The sequence below is a fragment of the Arachis ipaensis genome, chromosome B04 (genome assembly GCF_000816755.2).
Source record: "Arachis ipaensis cultivar K30076 chromosome B04, Araip1.1, whole genome shotgun sequence".
In the NCBI taxonomy this organism is placed as follows: domain Eukaryota; kingdom Viridiplantae; phylum Streptophyta; class Magnoliopsida; order Fabales; family Fabaceae; genus Arachis; species Arachis ipaensis.
Genome location: NC_029788.2, coordinates 6,823,306 through 6,847,801, shown reverse-complemented (window position 1 = coordinate 6,847,801; position 24,496 = coordinate 6,823,306). Strand labels below are relative to the sequence as shown.

Below are 24,496 nucleotides of genomic sequence, written 5' to 3'. Positions count from 1 at the left end.
TAACGAACCATGGACCGTATACCATAAACCATGTCCTCACCCTCTCGAATCCAATTGGAACTGATAGTCACACCACTACCGCGTATCTCATTGGACAGTCACATGACACCACTTCACCAGGGACTTAATAAAATTCCATAATGAATACATTAATGTCAATTATCCGTTTCTCTAACCTTCCACAAACACTTACAACCCTTTCGGCTGCCACATTTATGAAACAAAGTTGTGTGTTATTCAATTTTACTCCGTATTAAATGTTACACGTCAAACTCTCAATTAGTTTCAACTTGACATGGAATGACTTTAAAATTAACTTCAATTGTATGCGATGCACTGTCAGACATCAAAATAACGCCAAACTTCAAAACTAATTATGCAATGAAAAAACAATAACATATTCGAAGCTGCATGTAACGATAATTTTCCTTTTTCCTGTGTAAGAACCCTTGTAAACCACGCATAAAGAAATAAATTATAAATATTACATAACAATGTAACACAAACCTAAAAGTCAGAAACCCTACACGGCTACACCCAAAAAGTTGCATACTAAACCATTCACCAGAAATCCTAAAATCGTCAACCATAAATCCTAACCAAGAAACCCCAAACCCTAAACACTAAACCGTAAACACTAAACCCCAACTTAAATTATCCACGACGTACTGACTTAGCAGTTCAGAGTTCAGAAAGTTCACTAACTACAACCGGACTGCACATAACAACATAAATATAAACAAAGCACAAGAAATCTAACATTCGCGACGGCCGTGCAAGGTTTCGTAAGAAACCAGCCGCTCCCTCAGCAGAGCGTTCTCATTCTCCAGTTCAGCGACATGGGAGTCCACGGACAGACTGGAAACCCGCTGTAACTCCAAAAACTGTTCCTTGCAACGGTGAGCTACCTGGTAATTGAAGTCCAGGATCTCCTTCCCGAACTCTGCCACAAACGCCTGCAGAGATACAAAAATGGCATCTTGCCTGGCCATGCGTTTGTCGCCTGAGTACCTCTCGAAGGCAGAAAAATTAACTCCCTCCGGCGTGCCACGCACTAGCACCATATACCCATAATAGCGCTCACCCTCGACATGTACGCAATCACGCGGCAGAAACACTGGAGGCTCTGCCTTAAGGGTGTCGCATGCCCTGCGCAGCATCTGCTCAAAGTCCTCGATGATGACATACTCTTCATGATTCACTGTGGGGACAACCTCTGAACATTCATACGCGAAAAAACAATAAGAATAACTAAACCTCAACCATAACCGGGAAAAAACATAATATAAAACCGCGTACCCTCGTCGCCGGGAAGGACGCCAGGAGCATTTCTTCCGGAAGAACTACTTCCATGACCAACGCTGGGAATCGACATTGTTCCAACCCAATAAACAGCGATTCACTCAGAACAAGATGTAACAACCTTCAATCTTATTCACAAAATGCTCAGCGAACTTATCTCAAACATCAAACTTATTTATAGATGACATGCCTCATCACCTTCTCCAATCCAATAATGTATACACAGTTTTCTCCTTGGACAGTCACACCACTTCTCCAGGGCTTTAAATTCGATAATAAATGTGTTAAGCTCACGTATCCGTTTTTCTCACCTTCCACAATAAGTTCAAAGCTTTTTTACTTCAAATTAAACGCGTCACACTCTCTCTTTTCTATGTGCTGTACGAAACAATTTTTAAAAACAAAAAAATTCAAATACCTGATAACACTAAAAGCCTTAACTATGCAGATTACAAAGCTAATTAATTATTCATATAGTAAACGATAAAATATTTGTCCCAACGTTTAACATTATTTTGACTACACGTGGAAGAATCTATACTACTAATTAGAGTTTTTCACTTTAATATATTTACGTTTACTTTAACGTTTAATATTACGCATACATTAGTGAAAACCTATTTGCTACACTCCAGTTCAGGATTCCAACGGGATCCGTGGACTTATAAATATGGAGGCACACTCATTTGCCACACTCCATATTCGGAACTCTATATACATATCCCCATCCCCATCAAAATACGAACCAACAGGAACAAACTGAAAATGACAATCGACCGTTTCTCAAATACCGCCTTCCTTCCGAACGACATTTGGGTTGCCTTAACCATTAAAGTTGCGTCAAACTCTATTTAGGACCTGTGCAGTCTCAGAATGACTTGTATGACTGCACGCGATGCGAGAGACGTCGATATTGTTCACCGCAGTGTTTCTATACCACCACCGCATGCCACGCCGTGGTGGTGGAGCCGCGACACGGAGGCAAGGAGATTCTTTGACCACTGTATCGCCACTGGCCATCCAGAGCTTCTGTTTTGGGAGGCGCTTCGGGAACTCTTCATGAGACGAAACGAAGACGTTGGCTTCCAAATGCTGAATAGTGCAACAAGTAGAGGCCATGAAGCAGCCAAATACGCACTCTTGATGACGTTGCTACTTCACAGGGACGACAACGAGGGAAACCGAAGAGGGCTCGAATTGTATCGCGAGCTTGATGCGGCTGGTTTACTCGCCGATTGTAACGCAAGGTGCTTTTCAATTCTGACAATATCGTGGCCGGTTGATATCCAAATGCCCCATATAGAAGAACAACACACGATGTGTGCCTCGCCGAGGTGCTCCAGCAGGGGCCACATGGGTCTTCTGTATGACTATCGCAGACGGGCAGCAGAGCGAAACTCCGTCCATGCTTTTGGAGGGGCCGCTCATATCCCCTGCATCCACTGTCGCGCGGACTACGAGTTGCTAGTCTTCGTCAACATCCCATGAGTTGGGTTTCCATGTCTATTTAATATTCTGGTGTTTATACTTTGTCTGTACAAGTTCTGTACCACATAATTCGATAGTGAGATCAAATTTCGTTAATTAATCAAATTTCGTTAACTAAGCAACATGCTTTAGTTTCTAAATTAACTTCATTTTGAAATTGACTTCATTTTTTCATCAATAACACTACAAAACTAAAAAACAAGTTATAATTTCTATATGTCAAGATAAATAAATTATGAAAACAAACCATATTAAAAAATTTTAATTACCTAAGACAGCTCTTTTATAACAACTCGGTTTTTTTATATATTGGTTCAACCAGGTCCTTGTCATTCATCGAACCAAGAATCGGTTAGTCCAACACTCCAATTTATCTTTGTTAGCATCTTGGTCCTATACTTAGCTCTGGTTAGGAAGTAGGCTCCTCTTAACCTTAAACCAGCACCTACCACCATGTTACCTGCATTGTAGCAGGCTTACTTTTCACTGTATTCGTTTGTTTACTTTTTAACATATAATCTATTGTATTAATTAATCTAATACTCAGTTCACGCATAACATCACGTTGTTATTCCAGCCTAACTGTCATTAAGTCAGCGAAGTATAATTATTCAAACGTGATTTTAGTACTTTAACCCGTTAATCCATTTATCCTCATCCTCTGTTTACGACACCTGAACACATACGGAACATGCATTCCAAACGCTACCCCACGACAAATTTTCTTCTATACACTGTGTAACCGCAGGTACAACCGTACAGTCCAAGCCAGTCCATAGAAAAAGACAAAACAAAAGTAAGCATAATCTTCTTCTCGTACAGAGATATCTCTGCCAACGTTTAAAACAACCACTACACAATAATGACAATAGAAATTGAGAGTCAAACAAATAGGATTCCACCCGAATCGTACTTCGTTGTATTATAAGGTAACATCATTAATCATAACATGATCATCAGTAATTAACACAAATTTTCCCACATTATCTACTAAACCTTGCCATTCAACAACAAACTAAAACATATTACATACTACTTTGCGCTTTAATCACCGAAAGTAAAAGACACACAACAATAACTGAACAATTACAACATAACCAAACACAAACGACACATTCAGAACACACACATCAAACTCTTTCTCCTTCGACATGGCGTCTTACAAGAGAATCGTAACTGGCCTTCAGCTTCTCGTAAGATTCTTCCAGTTGACCTACCCTAGCTCGAAGCACGTTATTTGAGTCACCAAGAAGCTTCGCCTTTCTGTAGTTATAATCCTGAATCTCTTTTCCAGTTACATCAAGCAACACGCATAGCATCTCATAAGCAGCATCTTCTCTTGCAGCTTTTTCAACCATCGAGAAACGACCAGTGACAAATAGCTCTATCTCAAATGGATGCCCAGAAATAACAACCGTGAAGCCAAAGAACGGGCTTTGCTCTCCGACAAATCGTTCCATCTTGAAGAAACAAGGGCAAGGGATCTCTGCCTCCAGACAAACTTTCAGCAATCACTCCTCCATGCTGCTCACAACTGCGAAATCTCGTTAAGCTCCTCGACCGGAATTACAGGAAGCCCTTTTGCACAGTCATCGAACAACAAAAATTGCATAAATTAATAAATTTCCAAACCTAAATTGATCAGAATAAATAGCACTAACAGATCTTTAACTCGAATAAAATCACATTCCATCACTGCAAAGCATAGCTTCATAAATACACTAATTATTGAAAACCGAATGCCATTTCAGAAGTCTTACATGAAACAACTGGCCGGCAAGGATAGCCTCTGCCGGAGATAGCCAATTTCTTGCCTCCACCTCCATCCGCCCTCACTCTAACAGTCTTACCACAACCACCTTTCTCAGCACAAATGGACGACATCCTCGCTTTGAAGCATGAGCAAGCGTGTTCAATACTATTGAATCCGTGAAACTCAGGAACCATAAAATCCACAACTTGCTGGTTCGCCTCCTCCCAACTCGTGTATACACCGGGCTTGTGCCCCTTCGTAACGGTAATGAACAAGAAGCATTGCATTTTCTCCTCCATCTCTCCTATCCTTCAGACTGAAGTGTTGGAATGTGAACTCCATGTGCCTATATATAAACTCCCAAACATTTATTGTCCATTCGAAATTAGGTGCTTGGTTGTAAACCTTTTTCTTTTCTTTTTTGTGGTCACACATGATTATTAACGTTTCATCAAATTTATGAAGTTCAATTCCTCCTTGGAATTTTTGTTCCCGTTCCCTTGAAATTTATTTTTTTTTCGAAATAAAAAAAATGAAGCCCACAAATTTTAACATAATATAGGCCATAACTGGACCAAACAACTTCACCAGCCCACTAAAAAACCGATTTCAGTTCCACCCCATAATTTTTTTCCAGTTACAAACCATCCCTCAATGGAGGCCAAATACAAAATCCACCCATTAATCCCTCCCTCCCTTCACCGGTGAACATTGCACCAGACACATACAATGCCACCGTACCTCATCTACGCGTGGCACTCTCTCAAATTGGACATCGATATAGAAAAAATACGGTACATCATTTTCTTCAATTGGACCGGTGCATGCTATAACTCACCGATATGGAATCCCTCGTTGTACATCTTGATAGGGTTCCTCACATCACATGCTTCATATTCTTCTCTGCTTTCCACTTCAGCTATTAGTCCCTGTGCCACTGAGTATGTGAACCCTGCCCATTTTGGCACGTGCCACGTACCCCACCAAAAATTTAACAACATTAATGTATCAATTAAAACTAGTCATTTTTAATTATAAGTATAAGATCATTTTTAATTTTTTCTCATTCTTTCTCATATAAGTTAAAAGACACAAAGTAGAGGTCCCAATGTCTCCAGGTCCCAAGTTATATGACAAACGAATAGGAAGCTTCGAACTGATTGAGAATCATCAAAACCATATTGAAAAAGAACAAAATCAAGGGCAATACCCACAGGTAATAATACAAAAGAGATTTTTAAACAAGCAAGTAAAAGTATCACATTTTTTCAGTTATTTTCTTTCCTTAGAAGAGTTGTTTAGATACTTGGACATTAAAAGAGGTGTCTATGAACATCCAACCAAATCCAACAATGAAAAACTTTTATGTCATGTTTTAACTTTTAATATGATTTTTTTAACAAATAAGGGACTAACATATATATGAGAAATTATACAGATTATAAATATTTTATTATTAGAGAGAGTGTGAGGTCGAGTTATCCATGGTATATAAACTCAATAAAGATTTAATGATACGTGAAATTGATAGTTAAATAATTTAATATATTTGATTAAATTATTGTTTAACATCTCTTAACTATCCACTTCACCTAAGACAACTGCAGATGAGTATTAATCGTATTTAATAGTGTTAAATATAGAAAGCAAGAAAAATAATGTAAAGAAATGGAAGAAGAAGAAATAGATAGAAGCTTACAGATTTGGTCTCCGACCCTAAAGACCCTGTGATTAGACCATGAAAGGAGGTCAGAATTGGGATCCCAGCCACGATCACCACCAACGACATGGTGCAGCTCCGCCACCACGCGCCATTTGCTGGTTGCAACCATAACAAAAGCAAGAAGAAGAAGAGCACCAGACATTCCCTGACTCATTTTCCGTCGAGCGAAGGGGAGAAAGTGAAGAGTATATATATATATATATCTACTACTTGTATAATAGCCGTGGCTTCAGAAGCCACGCGTCAGTCTCACATTCATTTGAGTTAAAAAAACAATAAAACGTAGTAACCCTTCACGCGTTTCTCAATCATCTCAGCTTTCCCCTTTCTCTTCTCTCTTCTTTAGTTGACGCGCCCCTCTTCCGCCCACTACATCTCAAAAAAAACCCCACACTCCTTTCTTCCCTTGGTTCTCTCTCGATGGGGTTTGCTATCCATTTGAGTCGGATCTCCTCTCTAGTGGTGGTTGATGTATCTCTCTGGATTACGATGTATATGTGGTCGGGTGTATTCTGCTTGTCTCTGTGCTTTGGGTAGTTGGAGTTCAAAGCGTTGGGGTGGTGGTAGGTAAGGGTTTACAGAGATGAGATCCCATTTTTGGGAGTGGATTCTGAGAGAAGAGAATAGATGTCTTGATCTCTGAGCGTGGTCATCTCTGGCGCTGTGTCTCTGAAACCCTAGGTCTTCAAATTCGATCTCCACAATCTGGTTTGTATGTTGTTTTCAGTGGTTGCTACTTCTTCTTCATTTTTGTTGTTTCATTCAATTTAACGCCAACGAAACTAACCTAATTTCGTTGGTTGCAGCTCAAGTAGTCAAAGTCGGAAATTGAAAAGGCGAGTTGAACATAGCCGATTAGCCGATTCGGGTAAGTAGCGTGGGTTGTTGTTCTGTTGTAGCTTATTCGTGCTTATTGTGTTACTTGAGTCATGTATTAGGGCAAAGAGCTTAATTTGTATTCGTGCTTATTCTGTTTCTCTGATTCTTTGGTTTTTTATCCTTTGCAAGTGCTTTCGTTTTATTTAATTTAAGCTTTTTTGGATTGGTTGTGTCTGAGTGTCATATTGCATTTTCGATCCCGAAAGGAAGGATCATTGGTTTTTTGGCTCAGATTCTGTGTTGGTGACCAAAGATAGTTGACTTTCTGATTTTTACAACTGCAGATGTTGGTGGAAAATGGTTGAAATGGCAAAGTCTAAATTTGAGTCGTTTAAACATGCCATGGATTGGACTCCTGGATTTCCAACAAAGGTACAAAACTCTGGTTTTTTATGAAAGTTTGCAGATTGATAGGTTTATTTATGGCCTTTATTACAAGTCGTCTTGACTTATTTATTTCTTTTTTCCTTGTCTGAATCTTTTTTTCCTTCTGTTTTCTTGGGTGTTGAACTAAAACCCGTGTCTATTTAAGTGGTGAAGAATTTAGTAGTTGGTGTTCATATCCATTGTTTTCTTTTGCATTGTTAGTGTCTAGAGAAAATGAGTTATTTGGGTGTAGGTGTTAGTCCTGGAACAGTTCCAGTGTACCATAGCACAAACCTGAAATTGTTGGATAAGAGGATCAAGATAGCTGAGTTGGTGTTAAGGTTTATGATTCTTGGTCTTGGAGTTGTTACAGCTGTTCTTATTGGAACTGATTCACAAGTGAAGGTGGTTTTCTCCTTTGAGAAGGAAGCTAAATTCACTGCTGTTAAGGCTTTGGTGTAAGTATCTATTAATCTATGTTCTATGTTAATTTCTAGCAATAAAAGTGTTGCATGTTTTGTTGTCCTAATTCATTAGTTTTTGATGGATTAAAAAACTTTGCAGATTCTTGGTAGTTGCTAATGGTTTGGCTACTGGATACTCTTTGATTCAAGGACTTCGTTGTGTTGTGAGTTTGGTTAGGGGAAGTGTTCTCTTCAACAAGCCCTTAGCTTGGGCCATTTTCTCTGCTGATCAGGTACCCTTTTATATTTGAAAGATCACATAATAAGAGCTATATACACTCCATATGAAAACACTTCAATTGCTCTCCGAATATCCTAGAAATTGTAGGCATCATATTGAATTTGGTTTTCTAATATGTAATCCATAGTAGCCTTGAATAATTTTGATTCTTTTTCTGAACTCTGTCTTCATGAAGAGAGATTCTTTTTCGATTTTCTGTTAGGTTCATTTTCAGTATGCAGGAATTTTATTAGGGTTTGCAATTGTGTTTCCGATTTTCCACTGGGGTTTGCGTGTTTCCATGGCGATTTCAAACTTATTCGGAGCATTTTTGTGTAGTTAAATCTGAGTTTTGTAATTTTTTGTTGATTTTAATACTAAATTTTCTATAATGTACACTGAACTATTGAGCTATTAATACTCATACACACTTTCTAAAACTTTATTGATTTAATTTTTTTTTCACTTTCAGAATGACCACAAGAGAGGATGTAACTGTAAGAAATCATTCTGCCAAAAGAAATACTGTAAATGCTTTCAGGTATTCATCCATCCTTACTAGGTATCATGAATGCTTCGGTATTAGTTATAATATCAGTTACTAATGGTAGTATGTTTTGTTTTTCAAAGGCTGGTGTTGGATGTGACACGTGTAAGAACACGTTTGGTAGAAAAAGGATGGTGAGTTGTCCTTTCTTTTGCAAATTAAATACGTGTCAGAATTTAACTGTTTTATTGTTTCAGGTTCTAATTCTATAGGAGTAGAAACCCAACTAGAAGTAGAAATAGAGGCATGTGGTAAAGAGTTTGTTGAAAATGCATCACGAAAAATTGAAATTCAGAACTCCCACGGGATGTCTAGGTTGAAAATGTTGTTTTTTGGTTAGTTTTGAAATGATAAAATTGATGATTTTGCTTATTAATGCTGATTTGATTTATTTTTTGATTTTTTCTTTTTATGTGACAGTTCATTGAATTTTTCGTTAGAGAGTAAGATGTTTGGGACTCTTTGCTCTCAGCCACTTGAGCATTCTCAAACTGTTTCACACCACGAAACGACTGGAGGCAGAGGCAGAAGTGGATAGGTCTCCGATGACTTGGACCAAAACTACTTCTCCAAATGGAAAGAAATTTTTAATTGATAGTCAATAGTTATTAGTTAGGTCTTTTTTCCTTTTCAGTCAGGTTAGTAGTTTGTACCTTTAGGCATATAGATGTCCTGGTTTAGTTTTAAGTATATTTTAGTTTTAGTGCGATCTTTAGATGTGTATGAAAAAATTATATTATTTGAGCTGTAATTAGTTGGCTTAGTTTAATTTTATTTGAGTTATTTCAGAAGAATTTTTTTTGCTTTCATAATGGCAATTGTGATGTGATCCAATAGTTTCGACAGGTTAGTAGGCATTAGATTGATTTAAGTTTTCTAATGATGTATTCATTGGGACACTTGCTCTATTGGGTCTTCCTTTGTTTTCTTCAATTTGTTGTTGAAAAAAACTATAGCAATAATAGAAGTATAATGTCTAAAATTAATTCTAACTATATGAATTTACTGTTATTTTAGTTGCAATCATTTTTGTATGTTTATATTTATTGGTCCATTTTGTTTTTTTGAGATTTTGTTCGATGTGTTTTGAGTGCATACACATGAACTAATTGTTCTATGTTTTTTTTCCCTTTATATTGAGGTCCAACTATGTTTTTTTTTCCACACATATGCAAGGTGCTTCTGTTTTCTCTAATAACGATGAGTTGATATCAGGTTAGTTGTCTATATGATTAAGTTTATGCTATGAATGGTCATTTCCATATATTATATGAGGTCAATCTTACCTTGTCTTTTCTATGGAAAATCCTTTTTTTTTTTGTATTTGTTTTCAAAATAAAATCGATATAATGCTAGTACAGGTACTCATCTTAATCTCAAGTGAGCTGAGAAAGCTTGTGCCTTGGTTGCCGAATTTCTTATTTTCTTGGTACAGGTACTCATCTTATTTTCTTATTTTTTTTAGTTTTATTTTTTTGTTTTGTTTTTTTATTTTATTTCTTTCTTTTACTAATCTTAAGTGAATAATTGTTTATAATGTGCTAATAAGGATAAGAAGAGAATTGTTGACAAATCAGTCTCTATTAAGGTAATAATATTCTAAATAAATTGTCTATATCTATTTTTTTTAGAAGAGATCACCTTAACATATTTTTCATTGGGAATATGCTCTATCTTGCGTTAAATATTAAAAATATGCTTTACGCCTATTAAAATTATAATATTTAAACTAATATTAGATGTGCTCATTGTATGCCCTTCCTCTTCCTTCCTTTTGGTCTTCTTTTTCTCTTTCTTTCTTTTCTATTCCTCTTCTCTTTCTTTGTTTGCTCTTCCTCTGCTGTCTTGGGAATTGCGATTTTTTCTTATCTTTCTTCATCTTCTCTTCCTATTATCTCATGTGGAATTTTTGCTACATCTATCTGAGGTATATATCTGACACTATTAGGTTAGAGTTTAGAAGGGGGCTGTCTTGATTTACGTGCTATTTTTCACACCTCTTTGCTATATTTCTCTCTTGCTATTAGGTTAGGTTATAGGGTTCCAAGTCTGTCCTCCTAATTTTTCGAACTGATAGTGGCGGCCATGAAGATCTTGGATTAGATATTGGATGTTAGTAGGTGTAACATATATACTATTTTGACGATAATTAAAAACATAATTTTTTGACCTTCCATGATTTTGTTACTGTTGCTTCAATTCCTTTTAAAGAAACTAAGTAACGATGCATACCTAATTATTTTCTTATTCTTTTTAGCTTTATTTTGTTTTGTTTTCTTTATTTTATTTATTTTTTTTACTAATCTTAAGTGAATAATTGTTTATAATGTGCTAATGAGGATTGGAAGAGAATAGTTGACAAATCGGTTTTTATTAGGATAATAATATTCTAAATAAATTGTCTATATCTACTTTTTTCTAGAAGAGATCACCTTGACATATTTTTCATTGGGAATATGCTCTATCTTGCATTAAATATTAAAAATATGTTGTACGCCTATTAAAATTAAAATATTTAAACTAATACTAAATGTGCTCATTATATGCCCTTCCTCTTCCTTTCTTTTGGTCTTCTATTTCTCTTTCTTCTTTTTCTATTTCTCTTCTATTTCTTTGTTTGATCTTCCTCTGCTGTCTTGGGAATCACGATTTTTTCTTATCTTTCTTCATCTTCTCTCTCTGTTATCTCGTGGAATTTTTGCTACATCTCTTTGATATATATATCTGACACTATTAAGTTAGAGTTTAGAGGGAGCTGTCTTGATTTACGTGCTATTTTTTACACTTCTGCTATATTTCTCTCCTGATATTAGGTTAGTGTATAGGGTTCCAAGTCTGTCCTTCTGATTCATTGATCTGATAGTGGCGGCCATGAAGATCTTGGATTAGATATCGGACGGTAGTAGGTGGAGACTAATCTAAGGTTTATATTGTGTTCACTCTTGTGTGTTTTGAATGTTCAGTTTTAAATATCTATTGGTTATTTTTTTTCTTTTTCCTTCCAAATTAAAAAATTGATCTATTTTAAAATTCAAATTTCTCAGCTGTATACTGCTAGATATACTCCTCCTTCACTATTTTTTTTATCGTGTTAATTGAAGTTATTATATTGTATGTGCTATAAAGTGTCCTTTTAAAAAAAATCTGCTGATGCTGTGAGAGAGATGTGAAATGAAAGTGATCACTCGGATAATTCGTGTATCAAGTTGATGAAAGTGAGGAGGTGTTGATGTGTTTATTTGCTTATACAATGTGTTCATTTTTATTATTTGGTTTTTTATACCTATTTGTATTAATTTGCCTTAATTTCGTTTAAATTTTAATGGATTTTTTGAAATTAGGAATATGTTGTGCTCAGAATTAGAAAAAGGAAAAGTCTCCCTTGAAGAGGTTGAGAAGAGGTTGAGAAGGTCATTGAAGCTCGAATTTAATGAATCTGATGATGCTGATATTTTTAAGGATGAATATGCATCTGATCATGGGGTCAAGTGACATGATTTTCTATGTCATTTAACTAGAGTTACTGATCAAGACTTATATAAGACATTAGATATGGATAGTGTAAATAGGATTCACCCTTCTTTGATGTGTAATGTGAAATTTTTTGGTTGTGTTCATGTAATAGGAATTGGTATTTAATATTTGGTATGTAATGTGGTGTGTGTCTTAGGATGTTTGATGTTTTGTATGTCCATATTTTGTACTTTATTGGGCTTATTGATCATGTAATATATCAATTGTTAGGATGTGGACATAGCATTATTAGCCAATAGACAAATTTAATTATGTAGCCTTTTATTTTTGTAATTCAGCTCTATAAAAATTAATAAAATGCAGTAGCTTTTTAGTGTTGTATGTTAAAGTTTTGACAAATAATTTATATTTAAGAAGTTATATATATACTGTGTTGCTAATTTTATTTAAGAAAAAGTTGAGAATTTAGTTCCAAATGATAATTGTTGAGAATTTACATGGCATGTGCTAAAGGTTTTATTACAATATAAGAATTAATTATAGAGACAAATATTTAAAGTGCTATAATTATATATATATATGATGAGTTTAATTTGTTCGTAGCTGAAGATAGAAGAATGGTAGTTACGAAATGTAGTGAAGAAAATGTTGATGGATGGTACCTTCACTTCACATGATCACACGCTCACACTCTCAATAATAGTCTATATTCCTTCTCACGCTCTCTTTGCTATTATATATGCCTATCTTCCATTTCTCATTTTTTTTTTTATATTTACTATCGTGTATTTTTTTACTGTATAATTTTTTTCCTCATTGCACACACGTATATAATAATACATATAACATTTTTCTATTATTTTAAGTTAAGCAATATCAATTCTACTCTTCTATATATAAAAGTTAAAAAAGTTATGAGCACTGCTGGGGAGTTAATGGTCTAAGTCTAAGTATATAATGTGTATAATAGACTATTAAATTACAAAATGAAAATCATCCATACTATCCAAAATAACTATCACCATTCGAGTACTAGAGATGTACTCATCCCAAAAGGTTAAATTGATTTTAGGGTTCACCAAGGATCGAACTCTTAACCTTTTAAATTTGGAACTCTAATACCATGTGATGATACCACTTATCCTAGGATCGAACTCTTGACCTTTCAGATTTGGAGCTCTAATATCATGTCATGATACCATTCATCCCAAAAATTTCAGCTAATGAAAAAAAGTAACACTAATGATTATATCTCTAATACTCCCTAAATCTCCATTGTACACATTGTACAAATATTCTATTGGCTCTTTATACTTTCTCAAAAGTTATATATATTTATTCACTCTTCATTAATTACATAAGGTTGTTTTAACTTTTTTCAGAATTTTATTTGTCAATTATGTTACATGTGTACTAAAACTTAATCATCAACTAATTAATGTATATAAAAATAAATTTAATTTTAATATACTATCAATATATGTTTATTATTTAGTCAAAAAAATTATGTAAATCAATATAAAAAAAATTCTACGTTCAAGTCATTTATCTAACTAAATCCAATCAAGTTATTATAATATATTTTTTATTCACACATTTCTTTTTTTTGTACATCGCTACTACTACTGTCTTTTCTTATTCTCCTCATTTTTTCTTATTTTTCTCTTTTGTTATCGACTTATCGTCGTCGTCGTCACCACCACCAACTCCTTCTCTTTCTTTTCTCATTTTAATTTATTTTTCTCCTTCCTTTTCCTTCTCGTCCATCATCATCATCATCATTATCATCGTCGTTGTCACTGTTGCTACTGTCTCTTTTTATTCTCCTCTTTTTTTTTTCTCATATTTCTCTTTCGTTATCGTCTTCGTGTCACCACCACCACTCCCTTCTCTTCCTCCTCCTCCTTTCTTTCTCATTTGAATTTATTTTTCTCCTTCCTTTTCGCTCTCCTCCATCGTCATTATCAATTTCGTTTTCTTCTTATACATAAATTACAATGTTTCTTTTTCTCCTTCATTCTCTCTCAAATTTTTGCACACGTAAGATTTCAATTCAATAAGTGTACATTCAAGTCTAATTGAGAAACAATGTTCTTAAAAGAAGTAAGAGTAACAAAAAAAAAAAGAAGAATAAGAAGCAAAAAATGCAGTATTAAAGAAGAGATTTCTGTATTTTTGTAGCAACATTTCAATGTCAAAATTAAGAAATTTAGGTTTTTTTTTTTTGTTTCTGGTAAGAATTTAATCCAATAAGTGTGAACTTATATTCATTCAATTAAATAAGATTTTAATATAGTATAAACATATTCATTCAAGTAATTTTGAGGGCAAAAAACAGAAATAAGCCAAAGAAGAAAATAATTTATATGTAGTTGTTCGAACTTCATTTCTACATAATTCGAACAAACTTGGTTCGAATTACACACAAACACGCACACACATAATTCGAACCAGCTTGGTTCGAATTACACACAAACACACGCACACACTAATTCGAACCAGCTTGGTTCGAATTACACACAGTAATCCATGGTATAATTCGAATTATGCTGTTAAAAAATTAATAATTTATTAAAAAAAATTATTAAAAAATTTATTAAAAAAATTAATAATTTAAAAATTAAAAAAATATATATTTTAGTTTCTTTTAACGTATGAAATAAAATATATATTTTTTAATTTTTAAATTATTAATTTTTTTAATAAATTTTTTAACAGCATAATTCGAATTATACCATGAATTATTGTGTGTGTAATTCGAACCAAGCTGGTTCGAATTAGTGTGTGCGTGTGTTTGTGTGTAATTCGAACCAAGTTTGTTCGAATCATGTAGAAATGGAGTTCGAACCAAGCTTGTTCGAACTACATATAAACGTGCATTGGTGGATTCATGAAGCAATTTTCGTTTTGGCTTATTCACGTAAATTATTTTTTTTCTGGGCTTATTTTTGTTTTTTACCCTAATTTTGATGTTATCTTGTAATCTTTTAGTACATAATTTATTTTTTACATTAATTCAATTAAATAAAATTGTAAACACGTTTATTCAAGTCTAATATGAGAAGTAATACTTCTAAAAAGAATAAGAATCAAAACAACTCCTCCTCCTATTCTTCCCTATCTTGATCATCATGATTACTTAGTAAGATTAGAATATTAAATTTAAATATTTTTTTTCATTATCTTTAGTTAGTAAGTAGAGGAAAAAAAAAAGATGCTCTCATTTAAGCATAAGTAGACATTAAGAAGGCATTTGTTATGTGCTTGTAGTAAAATTTTGGTGTCAAAATTAAGAAGTATTTTAGTTTTTGTAGTAACATTTTGGTGTCTTAATTTTGGTATTTTTTTGTTTTTGCCAAGAATTCAATCCAATAAGTGTGAAACTACATTCATTCAACTAAATAAAATTGTAATATAGTATAAATATGTTCATTCAAGTAATTTCGATGCTATCTTGTGATCTTTTAGTGTGCAATTTGTTTTTTACATTTATTCAATTAAATAAGATTGTAATACATATTTATTCAAGTCTAATATGAAAAACAATACTCCTAAAAAAGTAAGAATAACAATTCAAAACTATTACTACTACTACTCATCATCATCATCATAAGAAGCAAAAAAATGCAACATTAAAGAAGTTATGTTTTGTAGTTAAATTTCGGTGTCAAAATTAAGAAATTTTGGTGTTACTATTAAGATATTTCGGTGTTATTTTTTAACAAATTTTGTATAATTTAAAACTCTTCTTCTTCTTTTTCTTAGGGTAAAGTATTAAATTGGTCTCTTACGTTTAGGCGTAATCCTGTTTTGATCCTTAAGGTTTAAAGTGTCCTATTTGAATCCAAAAAAGTTTTATTTAGCTTTAATCTAGTCCTACCATGAGGTCAAAGTTAAATAATTAACGGAATGTCCTATATAACAATAGTACAAGAACAAGATCGATAATTTGGAGAACAAGTACAAGATCCAGAGACACAAAATCAGCCGTGGATCCATCAATACATTTATTTATCATTCTCTTTAGTTCTATAGAAAATATTTCATTTAAATTGTAAGAAAAATGATAAATAAATGTATTGATACATCTATGATTGATTTTGTGCCTCTGGAGTTTGTACTTATTCTCCAAATTATCGACTTTGTTCTTGTACTGCTGTCATGTAAGACATTTCGTTAATTATTTAACTTTGACCTCATAGTGGGATTACATTGAAACTAAATGAAACTTTTTTGGATTCAAATAGGACACTTTAAACTTTAACGACCAAAACAGGATTGCGCCTAAACGTAGGGGACCAATTTAATATTTTACCATTTTCTTATTTTACCCTGTTAACAAGATTAAAAACAAGAAAAAGAGAATAGAAAAATCAAATTAAAAAAAAAAAAGACATACATAAGACTGCAAAAAATCATCAGGAAGATGAAGAGGAAAAGAAAAGAAAAACGCAATAATTGCATGCAGAGAAGAAGAAACATAAAAAAGAAGAAAGAATGAAAAGAAGAGGAAGCGATGTTGGAAGTTGGAGTGTATCTACATGCTCTCACTAATAAAACTAGTTTTTGTTAGGTTTGAACTAATTTGGTTGGACTTAGTTACACGCTCTCACTAATGAAACTAGGTTTTGATAGATTTAAACTAACTTGATTGGACTTAGTTGTCAAAAAATTTGGATGTGTAACGAAACCGAATCGACATATATAAATACGTAATGATTGGTAGATTTTTAATATATTTGTAGTATTTTGATAAATTCTATTTTTGGGACACTTATTAAAAACTAAAAATAGAAAGATTTGTAAACTCAAAATACATGGAAAGGTTTTTTAATTAATAATGGAATGAGTTTTATAGTGTGTAATCTTTTGATATAGTAAATTATATAGTAATATAAAATGATTAATTTCAAGTAAATTCCATTATTCAATTCATTAGTTTTATGCTGAGAGTTAAACAAAGCGTAATAGTGGCTGAGTGGCCAACTAAAATTAGGAAAACAAATAATTTCTTTTTTTTGGAAATTATTTTTTTTATAAGAAAGAAGTTGGTGTTTTATCAAGATATTAGAGGGTGGAGTGATTTACTGAGCAGTGGAGTTGTCAGTCAACACGCAGGAAACGTGATGTCCCTGCTCCTCAGCAACGTGTCAGCACTCCAACAACACATCGGGAGCGTGGTGACGCGGCGAGCATGCAAGGCTCTGGCACCACGCAGGGGGCGTGGTGGAGCTGGCGTCGCAGAGTCCCAATGTGACCTGCACCACGGGGTGGACGTGTTGACCGCTGCCTCTATGCAGAGGACAGGTCTCACCCCGGTAAACAGCAAGCGTCGCCTAAGTTGCTCTATATAAAGAGCCTTCCCAAGTGCAATTTATACAATAGTGTGTTAGTGAGAGAGAAGAAGAGCGTTACACTATCAGAGAGGGCAAGGGGGGTTGCAATTTGTTACGGATCCGGCCCACCATCCCGGATCCAAGACCGAACCCAACATCGGTTCTCCGGGTCCGACCCGTTCCCCGCTTCTAGAAGGCCCGAAAACGGCACTCTCAGATTCCTAACCGACTTTCGAATTCAAACGGCTCCCTTATCTTAGCCAAATAAGATAAGATAAGATATTCTCCATCACCTATAAATAGAGGACCCAGGTCCCTCCAGGTAATTCATTCATTCCACAGACCTTATACCTCTCAGATCCGTTCTGACTTGAGCGTCGGAGTGTCTTTGCAGGTACCTCCCCCCATCGCCCCAGTCAAGTGATCCGGCATCCGCCTCGACCCGCAGGTTCCCGATCCATCTCTCAACCCGTACCAGAGACATCTTGTACATTGGCGCCGTCTGTGGGAACCTGCGCCGACTAAATCGAAATGGGGGACGTACTGGAAGAAGCCTCCTCAAGTCGGGAGAACTCTCGACCAAGAAATCCGACTCCCGAACATCAAGAGGTCACAAACCAAGCTAGGATAATGAGCGCTATCCACCACACAAACGATCGTATGTTCACGGAACCACGATACCCCGAGAACACGGGAGACAAAGCAGCTCAAATCATCCAAGATCTCTACCTCCGGGTCCAAGAGCTCGAAGGCAAATTGACCACCAAAAACAAACTCCATAACGAACACGGAAGCCATGCGACTTCCCGGTCAAGATCTCGTCGCGGCAGGTCGCCGACTCGGCGACATGATACGAGAAACGGTCGCAGCACCTCGCGCGACCATAGACGGGAGAAATCGAGAACCCAAAAGCAACCCCCTAGAAAAAGTCCAGAGGAAGACCCGACCATCATAGTAAACGTCATCACGGGCAAAGATGCACCATGCAAGTCAAAATCCACGATAAAAAAAGACCTCAAGGTAATGGCCGTCAGAAATCAAGCCCCAACTCCCGGGACCGACAAAGCAATAACCTTCCTACCCGAAGATTGCCAGCACGGCACCGCAGCCAAAGACGCACCCTTCGTGATCTCGGCGAGAATCGGAACCGGACTAGTCCGAAGAATACTAGTAGACACCGGCGCAGATTCCAACATCCTCTTTCGAGGGGCCTTCGACAAGCTTGGGCTCCGCGACGAAAATCTCCAGACGCACCGCAACGGTGTCACAGGACTCGGGGACAACTTCCTCAAACCGGAAGGCTCCATCACACTCCCCCTCACCATAGGAACCGGTGACAAGAGGAGGACAATCCTAGCCAAATTCGTGGTCCTAAAAGACTCCACTGCCTACAACGTCATCCTCGGAAGAAAGACGATCAATGACTTTTCGGTCATCATCTTTACCAAGTACCTCCTTATGAAGTTCGTAGCGGAGGACGACTCCATCGGGACCATCCATGGAGACCGGGAAGTCGCGGCAGAATGCGACAACACCAGCCTGGCTTTACGGAAAAAATCCCGCGACGCTGCCGGGATATTCCTAGCCGACCTAGACGCCCGACAAGACGGCCAGCCTAGACCAGAACCGGAAGGCGACATGGAGAAACTGCAAATAGGACAAACCAAGGACGAGTACACCTTCATCAACACGTCATATTGGACACCCTAAGAAGGCACCAAATGCGACTCAACCCAACAAAATGCGCCTTCAGAATGGAGGCAGGGAAGTTCCTTGGCTTCATGATTACACAACGCGGAGTTGAAGCCAACCCGGAGAAATGTCGTGCCATCCTCGAGATGACGAGCCCAAAAAACCTACTCGACGTTCAGAAGCTCACCGGCCGACTAACAGCCCTATCTCGTTTTCTCGGAGCATCAGCCCAAAAAGCAATCCCCTTCTTCAAATTAATGAAGAAAGGAGCCCCCTTCATGTGGAAAGAGGAGTGCGAAGTGGCATTCCAACACTTCAAGAAAACCCTGGCAGAACCACCAATTCTCGCCAAACCCCAAACAGGGGAAACCCTGTACTTATACCTCTCCATAACGGAAGAAGCACTCGCGGCGGCACTCATCCGAGAAAACAAGGAAAAGGAGCAAAAACCTATATATTTCACAAGCAAAGTCCTACAAGACGCAGAGACCCGCTACTCGCGCCTAGAAAAACTAGCCTTCGCCCTCCTCACGGCATCCCGACGCCTGCGGCAATATTTCCAAGCCCACCCCATAACGGTTCGAACCGACCAAGCAGTTAAACAGGTACTACAGAAGCCCGACCTACCGGGAAGAATGCTAGCATGGTCCGTCGAAATATCCCAATTCGACATCAAGTTCGAACCCCAGTACGCAATCAAAGCACAGGCCATGGCCGACTTCATCGCCGAGATGACACCAGGAAACACCCCTCCCGAGTCATGGAAACTACACGTCGACGGCTCCTCGAACGTCACTTCCGGAGGCGCCGGAGTCATTCTGGAAAGCCAAAACGGCGTCGTAATCGAACAATCAGTCCGATACGATTTTCCGGTCTCAAACAACCAAGCAGAATACGAGGCCCTCCTGGCAGGACTAACCTTAGCCAACGAAGTCGGGGCAAAGGTCCTGGAAATCAACACGGATTCGCAAGTAGTCAGTTCCCAAATCAACAGAGACTACCAAACGCGAGATCCCCTGCTACAACAATACCTCGCCAAAGTCAACAAACTAAAAGAAGAATTTGACCAGGTAACCATACAGCACGTCCCCAGGGAAAGAAACGCCAGAGCCGACCTCCTCTCTAAACTTGCCAGCACCAAACCAGGACACGGCAACAAATCGCTAATTCAGGAGGTCGTCAAAACACCGTCCATATCCCTAACAGCCGACACCCACCTGACGCACTCCCACCACAAGTCTTGGACCTACCCCATCCTACAGTACCTCCTCAACAGAACACTGCCCGAAGACCCCAAAGAGGAAAAACGAATAAAAAGGAGGGCCACCGGCTATACGGTCGTCGCGGGACAACTATACAAACGTGGACTCTCGCAACCCCTGCTCAAATGCGTCGAGCCCGGAAACACGGAATACATACTCCGCGAAATCCATGAAGGCTGTTGCGGACACCACATCGGAGGTAAAACCCTTGCCCAAAAAGTCATCCGCGCCGGCTACTTCTGGCCCACGATCATCCAGGACTCCATACAACTAGTGAAAAACTGCGACAAATGCCAAAGGCACGCCAACATCCACCAAGCCGCCCCGCACCAGCTCAGCATTATATCAGCTGTCATCCCAGTTGAAATCGGCGACCCAAGTCCGCGAAGAACAATCGGGGGCAACGACGAAGAAGCAGAACGAGACCTCACTGACGAAATAAGAAGCGTAGCCCATCTCAGGGAACTAGCCCTAAAACAAAGAATCAGTCTAAGATACAACAACGGAGTCATTCGGCGAGAATTCACGACAGACGACCTCGTCCTACGACGAAACGACATCGGTCCCCCAACCCCGGGAGAAGGGAAACTCGCCCCCAACTGGGAGGGACCATACAGAATCAAAGCTGCAATCGGGAAAGGAGCGTACAAACTCGAACGGCTTAACGGTCACGAAGTCCCGAGAACATGAAATCCCTTTACAAAGCTATCCCTAAATTCTTTATTTTTCACACAATGTCCCAAACACGGAACAAAAACACGGCCACAACTGGAGGACCGATCACCCTCCGGGCCCAACCCACGGATATCCATATAAACCCGACCATACGACGGTCCACTCATCCCAAATACGGGAATAAGATTAACCAAACGGAATAGCTTTAAAACAGAACATACGAAAAGAGCCCGAACGGCTAGAAAAGTCATTAAAACAAAATCCAAAAGCTACGGAGTCACGGTTACACGGCCCACGGCCAAACCAAAAGTATCCAAAAAACAAAGTAAGTCTAAAAGAGCGGAAGAACAAAAATTACAAAGATAAAGCTACTCGAGGTCGACTATCCGGCCATCGCGAACGGTCTTGAATGCTCTCATCACGGACACATCCACTCCCGGAGCAAGCACCAGGACCTGCGCCTTCATCGTCTCCTCGGTAGCAGCAATCGCATCCTTAGCATCGGCCAGCAGTTCCGTTTTCTCCCTCTTCAATGCAGCAACCTCGGTATTCAGAGCCTCCGTCTCACCAAGAAGAACGGCAGCCCGAGAACCCGCATCGGAAGCCTTGCGTCGCTCCTCACCTAGCTGAGAAAGGAGTGAAGTCTCAACCTCGAAAAGCCGGAGAATCTCCGCCCCGGCTTCCTCAGAAGACTTCACCGCCTTCTCCCTCGCAATCTCGGCAGCCTCAAGCTCCTCCTTCAACTTAGCCACCTCAGCCTGAGATTGGCGAAGTTTCTTGTCCAGTAAACCGACCTGAGCCATCATGGGCTCAGCCTTCCGAACAACAACAGCAGAGCGAAGGAGAGCACGATACACTAACTTGGCCTAGAACGAGACATCACAGCCATCAAAATAAGGCTCCGTACCAGGCATCAAATGCTGATCAATGAAACCCGGGGCATCAAAACGACGATCCATCACACTAGGCACCAAACCCTCCTCAAAAGTCTCGCTGCTCGGGTCCTCAGGCCTCCTTCTCTTCCGAGAAGCCTCAGCAGCCGACACCACCACAACCTCAGGAGAGTTCGCAGGGCCAGGGGAAACTTGAACCTCGGCCCGTGCAGCCGAAGAAATCACCTCCTGAGAAACCGGTTGAGATTCCACGGCAGGATTGGAGACAGGGGTAGAAGGAGACGAGGATCCCTCCTCCCGGCCCATCGCCGCCTTCAACCTAGCCAGAGAAGTCAGCCCACCGGCCATCTCAACTGAAAGAAATAAAAAATAACAAAACATAGTTACAAAAAAGAGAAAAATAGAACATATAAAATCGGGAAAAGAAGACAAGGCACACACCAATATACGCCCGACAAGCCTCGGGATCCCCCATAACGTCCCGAGGATTCAACGGACGCTCACCAAACAAATGCCACAAAACGTTGGCAACGTCCTTATCCTCCTGGGACAAACCATCGTAGGTGAATTTAGTTAGAACCGACGGGCCAGCTTGGAAATTCCAGTATGTCGGAAACCGACGTACGCCCTCCGGCGACAGCCAGAATGGATGGTGCCCCTGGACAGGACGCACCTTAAAATACTCCCACTTAAAACCATGGAAAGAATCCTCAAATAAGCCAAAAATACGGCGATGAGGGTGAGCACGGAAAGACATATACCCCTTCTTATGCTTCCCCTCCTTAGTCGGGAGAGTGCATAAGAAAAGAAAAAGAAAAACAGGAACGGAAGCCGGAAGGTCGAGATACCGGCACACCAACTCAAACGACCGCACAGCAGCCCAGCTGTTCGGGTGAAGTTGAGACGGCGCCACGGAACACCGACTCAATAGATCCTGAACAAGCGGCGAGAAGGGGAGCCACACGCCGAGCCGAGTGAACATCGACTCATAAACCCACATCCAATCCGGAACGGTGGGGGAATGCAGATTCAAGTAACAAACGCGCTCGTCGGCGTCCGGGAGGACGAGCTCATACCGCCCCTCCTCATCACCACCACCGCAGATGGCCCCCTGATCACGGAGCCGCTGAAGGTCGCCCTCCGTCATCCGCGACGGAACGCCCCATACATCACTAGTCACCCAACCATAACGATTGGGAACGCCCCTGGAAGGGGCTACTGGAGCTCCCACACCCTCATTTCTTCGCCGTTGCATACCTAAAACAGGGAGGAGCACCACCATCAGCCTGCTAACCCTAGACAGAAGCAAGACAGAAACCTACACACCACTACCAAACCAACACGGCGGTACACCGCCATCACCGAATGAACACGGCGGTGCTCAACCCCTCCAAAAACTCAAAAAACTACCCCCCCAAAGAAACTAGTTCAACGCAAAACTAAAAACAGGTAGAACAATGCATGGCAAAAGACAGAGCGGCATTCACAAAATAACAGGAAAGAATAAGCGAAACGTGCTAACCTGGAAATGCAGAAAGAACACTTGAGAAAGCTCGAAAAGCAGAAGCAGCAAGCAAAAAACCAAAAAACGAAAGACCACAGAGAAAGGAGGAGACTTTCTGTTCAGATAAGAAATTCTTCAGAAGAAAATGGAAAAAGGAAAAAGAAAGGGAAACGAGCGAGGGAACTGAAATAAAAATCCAAAACGGTTTCAAAGAGAGGGGCAAAAAGACACAATTGCCCCTAGGCGCAGTTAAAGCTAGTAGGGGCAGAAGAGGGAAAGCGTCCCTTCACATTTAATGACCCTCCCTCGAAAAAAGAAACTAATAAAGCCTCGAAGAACGCAACAGACACGGCAGAATCGGAGGAGTCACGTCAAACCAAAAAACGGTCAGACGAGCCTTCAGCGAAACCGGAGCCGAGACACCGATCTCCCTCCAAAAAACAAACGAACTCCCGAGACAAACTGAAGCCCACGGTCAAGCATCGCGCCTTTCAGCGGCGGACCGACCTTGTTCGCTCCCCCGCTGCGGGGGCAACTGTTACGGATCCGGCCCACCATCCCGGATCCAAGACCGAACCCAACATCGGTTCCCCGGGTCCGACCCGTTCCCCGCTTCTAGAAGGCCCGAAAACGGCACTCTCAGATTCCTAACCGACTTTCGAATTCAAACGGCTCCCTTATCTTAGCCAAATAAGATAAGATAAAATATTCTCCATCACCTATAAATAGAGGACCCAGGTCCCTCCAGGTAATTCATTCATTCCACAGACCTTATACCTCTCAGATCCGTTCTGACTTGAGCGTCGGAGTGTCTTTGCAGGTACCTCCCCCCATCGTCCCAGTCAAGTGATCCGGCATCCGCCTCGACCCGCAGGTTCCCGATCCATCTCTCAACCCGTACCAGAGACATCTTGTACA

The 24,496-nt window shown here is 39.0% G+C and overlaps 3 protein-coding genes and 1 long non-coding RNA gene across 12 annotated transcripts; 3 read left to right on the top strand and 1 right to left on the bottom strand.

Moving 5' to 3' along the window:
* LOC107635938 lies at positions 2,176–2,790 on the top strand. Its single transcript, XM_016339486.1, has one exon. It carries the CDS (start codon positions 2,176–2,178, stop codon positions 2,788–2,790), a length of 615 nt encoding a protein of 204 aa, XP_016194972.1.
* Positions 3,688–6,455, bottom strand: LOC107638685. 2 transcript variants are annotated; one of them, XR_002360566.1, is made up of 3 exons: positions 6,243–6,455; positions 4,551–5,495; positions 3,688–4,368 (listed from the first exon to the last, which is right to left on the bottom strand). It is a non-coding gene; the product is annotated as an uncharacterized LOC107638685 (long non-coding RNA). The 2 variants fall into 2 exon arrangements; XR_001619825.2 differs by lacking the exon at positions 3,688–4,368 and having other exon boundaries at positions 4,444–5,495.
* LOC107638681 (CASP-like protein 2B1) lies at positions 6,587–12,528 on the top strand. Of its 8 annotated transcripts, none has more exons than XM_021120605.1 (11): positions 6,588–6,974; positions 7,073–7,134; positions 7,430–7,517; positions 7,734–7,969; positions 8,076–8,208; positions 8,668–8,736; positions 8,826–9,057; positions 9,163–9,957; positions 10,104–10,177; positions 10,292–10,330; positions 12,084–12,514. In XM_021120605.1, exons 3-7 carry the CDS (start codon positions 7,443–7,445, stop codon positions 8,952–8,954), a joined length of 642 nt encoding a protein of 213 aa, XP_020976264.1. In that variant the 5' UTR covers positions 6,588–6,974; positions 7,073–7,134; positions 7,430–7,442; the 3' UTR covers positions 8,955–9,057; positions 9,163–9,957; positions 10,104–10,177; positions 10,292–10,330; positions 12,084–12,514. The 8 variants fall into 8 exon arrangements, with proteins under 8 accessions (XP_020976268.1, XP_020976264.1, XP_020976265.1 ...); XM_021120606.1 differs by having other exon boundaries at positions 10,099–10,177; XM_021120610.1 differs by having other exon boundaries at positions 6,591–6,974; positions 8,826–8,876; positions 8,940–9,057; positions 9,163–10,177; positions 12,084–12,505.
* On the top strand, positions 19,274–21,196 carry LOC107635937. Its single transcript, XM_016339485.1, has one exon. The coding sequence runs from the start codon at positions 19,274–19,276 to the stop codon at positions 21,194–21,196; it is 1,923 nt and encodes a 640-aa protein (XP_016194971.1).

Coding starts and splice junctions, on each gene's coding strand:
- LOC107638681 (XM_021120608.1), top strand. CDS start 7,443: ATGGTTGAAATGGCAAAGTCTAAATTTGAGTCGTTTAAACATGCCATG. Junction 7,518..7,733: donor CTCCTGGATTTCCAACAAAG/GTACAAAACTCT, acceptor TTGCATTGTTAG/TGTCTAGAGAAAATGAGTTA. Junction 8,737..8,825: donor AATACTGTAAATGCTTTCAG/GTATTCATCCAT, acceptor TGTTTTTCAAAG/GCTGGTGTTGGATGTGACAC.
- LOC107635938 (XM_016339486.1), top strand. CDS start 2,176: ATGACTTGTATGACTGCACGCGATGCGAGAGACGTCGATATTGTTCAC.
- LOC107635937 (XM_016339485.1), top strand. CDS start 19,274: ATGCGACTCAACCCAACAAAATGCGCCTTCAGAATGGAGGCAGGGAAG.